Raw genomic sequence first — 7,962 nt, 5'->3', positions numbered from 1 at the left:
TATTCCCTGAGAAACAGTACAGAGAGTGGGGAGGTGCAGAATTCGGACACAGTCCCTAAGGGGAGCCACACAGCCCCCAAGGGGATCCACAGTCTCCCTCCTCTTCTCTCCCCTCCCCCCTTCCACACACAGGTGGTTGTAGCAGAGGCTGAGCACTATGGCCTTCAGCTGTTGCTTGTAACCTTTGCTAATTTTTCTTTCCAAGTGATTCTGTATTTAACAGATGTAGTGCTTTTAAAACTAATTTTGCATGCAAATACGGCAAATTTACTAACTCAGCTTTTTGCATCAGTGGAGGGAGAGCCACTGTAGCTGTGATGCTGGTGCCATGAATTACTGTGTAGTCAGTTCCATTCGGGCCCTTATGGCAGTAACACCCCTTTGCAGCCTTCTAACTGGGCAATTGTGGTTCCACAATGGCTACAGAGCAATGGGCTTTGTTCAACTGCAAATTCCCTAGAATCGTAGTCCCATGAGAATGAATGAAATCTGTTTTCCATTCCTCTCAACCTCTTTTTAAATTGAGGATAGAAAATGAAAATAATTAAGAACAAAAATATGTGAGATACCCAGTTTCTATATGATGGCAGGGCAAAGAGGAGGCACCCTGTCTAGGTTTCTTTCACTGTCTTCTCTTCCCTTCTTGTTGGGAAATGTTGGAATCCTCCAGATATACTACCCTTCTTGGTTTACTTCCTCTGTGCGCAGCCATCCCTGCCACAGGGCTTCAAGTCCACAGGCTTTCTAGTATTTACTCTAACTGGGATGTTCCTCCTACTTTTCAAACTAAAATATTCAGCTGTCTACCAGATCCACTTGGAGGTCATGAAGGGTCTCAAACTCAGCATGCACAAGATTATTCTGTCCTCCTAGACTTTGTGAGCTTGTTAAGCTTGTTAAGAGGGTCCCTACTGCTCAGAATAGAAGGAAGGACAGCTTTTTTGACACCTTGATCACCAGGCCTCATTCGTTCTGCTCCAAAGTTCGCTTCTCCTGGGTGAGTTTCCTCTTCACATTCAGACTGGGCTCTCTCATTGCCACCTGTGCTACTCCATCTTCCCTTCCAGAAGTGGCACCCTTCAAAGGGTGGGCCTGATGTGTCACTGCCAGCTTTGTCCCCAGGTAGCATGAGGTTGAGGATGACTGGTATAGTCTAACTACTGTTGAGCTATTACTATAGATCAGTGGTTCTCAACCTTCCTAATGCCGAGACCCTTTAATACAGTTCCTCATGTGGTGACCCCCGATTTCATTGTTACAAATTGAACATGATTAAAGCATAGTGATTAATCACAAAAACAATATGTAATTATATATGTGTTTTCCGATGGTCTTAGGCGACCCCTGTGAAAGGGTCATTCCACCCCCAAAGGGGTCGCGACCCACAGGTTGAGAACCGCTGCTATAGATTGAGTTCTTAAATGTTTTGTTACTTCCAAGGACAGCCATAAATTACCACAAACTGATGACTTATCAGCAAAAGAAATGTATTCTCTCACATTCTGGAGGCCCAGGAGCCCAAAATTAAGGTGTTGGAGAACTGCACTGCCTCTGGTGTCTCTAGGGGAAAAGCCGTCCTTGCCTTTTCCAGCCTCTGGTGGCTGTCAGCCTTTTTTGGAGGTTCCACTCAAATGATGACTTCTTTGAAGAGCAGCACCTTCTCACAATTTCTTCCCACTTATTTGTCCATGCTTAAAATTCTCTTAACTTAGGGTATTTAATTCTGCTGTTGGGATAAAATGCTTTAAAGCATAAAATGATTCCCACAAAAGCAGGGGTATCAAAGAATAAGGTCATTTCTCATAAAATGGGATCTGAGCGTGGATACCAGGAGTCTGTGTGAGCAGACATGGAGTGTGACAACTAAGGCTTTAGTTGGTTGGGGAAGCCTCTAGGTGGAGATGAAACTCAACCTGTATGAAGGCAGCAGGTAAATAGTCACATGAGACCCATTTGGATGTCATGGGTCCCACTGCCTGGCTGGATCCATGGGCCTGTTCAATTAAACACAAGCCCTGGTTGGGAGAGATGGGGTGGTGAACAATAAGAAGTACACAGGTGGCCAAAATGAAATGTTTGGTCAGGGCTCTGTAAGCTCAGGAGTGGCATACAGATCTTAAGAATATTTGAAAATTTAAGAGGTATTTGAGAAAGATCCGTGGCAACCATTGTATTTAGGGGGAATGAGTGGGAGCAAACACACATTATGAAGTGGCTATAGTATTCTAGAGGTGAGGTGATAGACCCCAGACAGTGGTTTATTCAAACATTAAGGCCGCATTTCAACCCAGTTTCTCCTGAAATGTAAAAAGCAACAGGTAAGTGGCCAAATATGAAGAATGAGAGAAGGACTGAATTAAATTTAAAATATATTTTCCCAAGAAATTTGGTGGTGGCTTGTTGACAATGGGCAGGTAGGGCAGATAAATTCTGTTGTTGCTAGTGTCTGCTGAATGCTGAATGCTCAGTCCTCATCTTCCTGGATCCAGCCAACAGCATTTGCAGACGTGACCCCCTCCTCCTGGGAATACTTTCTTCCTTTGGGGTTCAGGACATTACACGCTCCTGGTTTTCCTCTTACCTTACTGATGTCTCTTCTCAGTGTCCTTTCCTGGCTGCTCCTCCTCTTCCTACCTCTTGATATTGGCACACCCCAGGCTTCATCTCCTCTAATTAGGCTTCCTTCTTTGTTGATCTCACCCACTCTCAGAGTTTTAAACACCTATACCACAGAATCTTGCACAGTCATATTAAGAATGAATTAGAGTTACACTGGCCGAGTTTAAAGAGTTTCCCATACTATACTGTTATATGACAGAGAAAAGGATACTTTGTGGGAATATGAACCCACTTTTTATTTTTATTTTTATTTATTTATTTATTGCTAAAAGTATTACAAAGGGTATTACATATGTGTCCTTTTGAGCCCACTTTTTAAACTTTTTTATTGAATTTATTGGGGAGACATTAGTTAATTATATAGATTTCAGAAGCCCATTTTTTTAAACATTGGTGAAAACTAAAACCTCATACGTCAATGTATGTATAATCATATGTAAGCCAGTATATGATTATACGAGCAGGTATAAAAGTCTGTAAAGAAACGGACATGGGCTACCTAGGAGGAGGGTTGGGGAGGCAGTTGATAAAAAGCAGGGAGAAGAAGGAACAAGGAGAAAGTTCTACACTGAAACCTGAAATACAAACTCTGAGCCCCTTTGTGCATGTTCATTTCACGTGTTTATAGCTTTGTCTAATGTGATGTATGAAAAGTTGGTCAGTAAATCGGAAATAGTGAGCATTTTAAGATGTAGAATTTCAAATAAACTTTCTGCTTTATATTTTTATGTATTGCTTAAAGGTTTTAAAAAAGCATGTATGAATTCTCAAGAAAAAAAAATAGACCTATTTTTATTTAGGGAGAAAACTCAGATAATTAAATTGAGCTTTGTCTCTTAGTAGAGGCCACAAATTGGCTTTTATTCCTTTAGACTAAAAATTACCATCCAAATGTTATTGTCTTGCAAAATTGCTTTAATTATAAAACGACATTTTATCATATATATTGGTCTGACCCATTTAAAAGTGTTTTATTTTACATTTGGCAGGTAATACCCACTGGGACTCCTATGCTACCACGATGAAGACTGCATTCACGCCTAAGACAGGAACAAAACCTGCTTTAATTCGGTACATTCCTACTTGAGTCACACTTTAGTTTGTTCATTTATATTCTACTAGGGGCCCAGTGCATGATTGAAAGGAACTGTGGGCCACGAGGCTGGAGTAGGCACAGGGGCGGGTCTTGGCCCATTCTCCATGCCCCCTCCGGGCCCCTCCTGCTGTCTGCCGGCAGCCCCGCTCCCACTGCTGTCACTCCCATATGTTGATGGCGCTGGCCCTACTCACACCCGCTGAAGATTCTGAACGATTGGGGCTGGCGCCAGCAGTAGGTGCAAGTGGGGCTGGTGCCAACAGTGGGTGTGAGCAGCAGCTGCTGCCCTGATCGCCCCTCAAGAGGAGGGGGAGGAGGAGAAGCCCTCAGGGGCAATCAAGGCCAGCAGCCGCCGCTCACACCTGCTGATGGCACCAAGCAATCAGCACCAGTGCTGGGCACTGGCAGCAGGTGCAAATAGTGGCTCCAGTGCCAGCTGCGGGTATGAGCCGGGTGCGAGAGGCAGCTGCCGGCCCCGATCTCCCCTCAGGAGCAGGAGGAGGTAGAAAAGCCCCGAGGAGCGATAGGGGCTGGCAGCCACTGCTCACACCCGCTGATGGCGCCGGGCAATCAGGGCTGGCACAGGGCACTGGCAGTGGGTGCAAGCAGGACTAGTGCTGGCAGCAGGCGCGAGTGCCAGCCAGGACCATGCATGCAGGAGCAAAAAATTTTCAGTAACCACCAGAGGCTCACCCTGAAAACAGAGACTGCCACCCCATCTTGGTCTGGTGCCCCCCACTCACCTGCTCCACCATCCCGCCGGGGCCAATGCCCACCATGTTCCACGCACGCCCCCTGGTGGTCAGCGCATGTCATAGTGACCAGTTGTTCGGTTGTTCTGCCATTTGGTCTATTTGCATATTAGCCTTTTATTATATAGGACTATTCACAATTCAAAACAAATAGCAAGAGTAACCAGAGAGAGCTTATAAAAGGTGCACTCAGGTAGAACCTACTGCATGCACAGTTCTCCCAGCATCTGAGAGTGAGAGTCCCCCTTCAAACAGTCTCTAAAACTCCAGCAAGAAAACTAAGAAAACAGACCCAGAGATTCTTCATCAAGTTACTGTGTGTCACGGCTTACAGTAGAGCCATAAGTATTCTAATAGAATTGTGCTGCCTAAACACTGAGAATTAATTGAATCCATTACCTGAGTCATAGTGGGCAGGCAATGACAACTGAATGAATGGATGATATCAGCACTAGTGCCACAGACCCCTTACTCTTACCTTCACTCCTCCACTTTTTGCTTTCTAAAGCAATGTTGGCTGGCAACTTCTCCAATTCCACCTGAATTGTGAGTGGGATAATTTCCAACTTCACTGCTGCCTTTCTGAGCTCTCTGGTGGGTGAGTGAGAGTGGGACTAGAAAAGCCCTGGCATCTTTCATGGTATCAGTGGTGGGTGGGAAATTAACAAGGAGACCCTTGACTTGCCTGTGTTTACTCTGTGAATTGTTTTCAATAAAGAGGATCTTTTCACCTTAAAAGTTCAAATTATTGAGAAGTCAGATGCGTATTGGCAAGACCATGGCTGTGGAGTCAGGCAGAAATGGATTCTAGCGTCAGCTCTCTGCTCTAACTTGTATTATCATCGCTACCCAGGCAAGTAGCAAGCCATCTGTGGCTCAGTGTTACGGTTGGTGGTGGTTCTGAGAACAGAATGAAAGCACTAGCACAGTGACTAGAGTGAAGAGTTCCTGAGGGCTGCAAGACTTGACTTCTGAGTTATTGGCTATCCCACTGAGTCCCATTATGTCCCTTCCATTATGTCCCTTCACTGGGAGATTTATCTTCTGACAGTAATGATTCTGCCAGCTTCCCAGATAGTAACAGTTGTCTGAAGATGAAAGCCAAAAACAAATGGGTACGAATGAAGTCTAGGTCAGTGGGCCTCACTCAAACTGAAATGTTTAAGTTCAAAGAAAAGTTTTCATCATAAACTTAAATAGTTACAAAAGATAAAACTTCAAGCCCATCCTAATATTGACATTAAAAACTAAAACTGTTAATTCATTTCTTTAAATATAACCAGGGGGTAATCTAAACACTTTAGCAAATTGATATGCACTATATGATCCCTTTTTTATATGATCCTTTTAAACAATGCACAAATAAGCTCTTCTTTCATAGATAATGATTTCATTAATTTTCCTTCTTAAACTTTTATTCCCACTCTACTTCCTCCATAGAATTTTACCCTGCTGTAATATATTTTGGTTTAAAATCAATTTATTGATCATTTCATTATACTTCCTGGCAACTATTTTAGTATATTAATTGAAATTAATTTTTAAACATGTTGTGTGACCCTAAGTTTTGAGTCATCACAATTATTTTTAGTACACACTTGCTGAAAGTAATACATATATTACACATGTTAATAATTACTAAATACAAAAAGTAAATTTAAAAAATTTAAATATAAAAGTAAGTACACCTTAATGAAATAAATGGGGCTATTTTGTTTTCAATTAGTTTATGTATCTAGTTTTGAGTGTTACTACTTTTGGAGTGAGATTGCATTCAGCATTAATTTTTTACTGCTTCTTTGAAAAATTTTTTTTAAATTTGTAGATGCTAGTGTTGAGAAACCTTGTTCACATAAGCAGATATGAATAGAAGGCATTTTTAGTGTCGTTTACACTCTAAACTCTCAGTTATATACAATGATTGATTGACTGATACCATGAGTGGTACTCATTCAATTTTATTGAAAGCAAATAATTAGATGATTTGTCATCTAGTTATTGAGTTATTTCCTTTCCCATTTTTCTGAGAAGTATACTGAGAAGGCATGTCTTAACAAATAACTAGAAATTACACGTTACTCTTTTACTTAGAGGAAACCTGTTTACTGTTATATACTCAAAAAGACGTAGAGCCCTGGCCGGTTGCTCAGTGGTTAGAGTGTCAGCCCTCAGACTGAAGGGTAATAGGTTTGATTTCTGATCAAGGGTTCATACCTTGGTTGCAGGCTTGATCCCTGGGCTTGGTCAAGGTGCATGTGGAAAACAACCAGTTAATGTGTCTCTCTCACTTTGATGTTTCTCTCTCTTTCTCTGTCCCCCTCCTCCTACTCTTCACTATCTCTAAAAAAAAAAAAAAAGCCCTACCAGTTTGGCTCAGTGGATAGAGCATTGGCCTTCAGACTGAAGGGTCTCAGGTTCAGTTCTGATCAAGGGCATGTACCTTAGTTGCAGGCACATCCCCAGTGGGGCGTGTGCAGGAGGCAGCTGATTGATGTTTCTCTCTCATCAATGTCTCTATCCCTCTCTCTTCCTCTCTGTAAAAAATCAATAAAAATATATTTTAAAAAATTTTAAAAAATCAATGGAAAAATATTCTTGGGTAAGGATTTAAAAAAAAGAACTTAGAAAATGGGAACATTAGTTTCAATAAATGTTTTCCAAAACAATCTTTTTTTTAAAAAAAATAAAGAGCTTTTGCACATACTTAAAATATATTTTAATCAAAATCTTGGAGCTGAAGATTAATTCATACAATTTTCAGCGTGTTTACTTTTTGGTAAAATCAGTCCTTGTCAAAAATAAAAAAAAATAAAAAAAAAACAACAAAAGAAAAAAAAAATCAGTCCTTGTCAAACCAAAAAGAAAAATTAGTTTACTTATAGTCAAAAGAAAATCTGACTCTATTTTCTGTTAAATTAAATGCATATATATTATTTAAGGAATATTATGAAAACTACTGATAAATTATGGAATGCATATTTTAGGATTATTATTGAAAGTAGACAAGGAAGTGTAAAAAGATTCAGGTCTATTATAGTTAATTATATCCAAGTAATAAAAATAATGCAATGAAATATGTAACTTGTCTGTGAAGTGAGGAATATAATTAAAAAACATGTTCCTTATTAAATACTAGAGGCCAGGTGCACAAAAATTTGTGCACTCAGGGGGAGGGGGGGTCCCTCAACCCAGCCTGTGCCCTCTCACAGTCTGGGACCCCTCGGGAGATAACCACCTGCTGGCTTAGGCCTGCTCCTGGGTGGCAGAGGGCAGGCCCAATCCCTAGGTGCAGCCCTGGTTGGGCTCAGAGCAGGGCAAATTGGGGAATTGGGGTGTCACCTCCTGCCATGCACAGAGCAGGGCGGATCGGGAGGTTGCGATGCCACCCCCAGTCACACTCAGGGTGGGGCCGATTGGGGGTTGGGGCGCCGCCCCCTGTCACACTGAAGGCAGGGTCGATGGAGAGGTTGCGGCACCACCCCCTGTCACACCCAG

General features: G+C 42.0%; 1 protein-coding gene across 1 annotated transcript in view; it reads left to right on the top strand.

The window, feature by feature from the left end:
• Positions 1–7,962, top strand: part of TEX26 (testis expressed 26) — a 47,514-nt gene that overhangs the window by 683 nt on the left and 38,869 nt on the right. The window contains exons 2-3 of the mRNA XM_015563889.1: positions 1,928–1,930; positions 3,609–3,690. Of these exons, the coding sequence (XP_015419375.1) occupies positions 1,928–1,930; positions 3,609–3,690 (85 nt within the window). The remainder of the gene's footprint in view (positions 1–1,927; positions 1,931–3,608; positions 3,691–7,962) is intronic.

This window comes from Myotis davidii, unplaced genomic scaffold, assembly GCF_000327345.1.
Source record: "Myotis davidii unplaced genomic scaffold, ASM32734v1 scaffold119, whole genome shotgun sequence".
NCBI classification, from domain to species: Eukaryota; Metazoa; Chordata; class Mammalia; order Chiroptera; family Vespertilionidae; genus Myotis; species Myotis davidii.
Note: the sequence above shows the minus strand (reverse complement) of the source record. Positions and strands in the feature narration are given on the sequence as shown.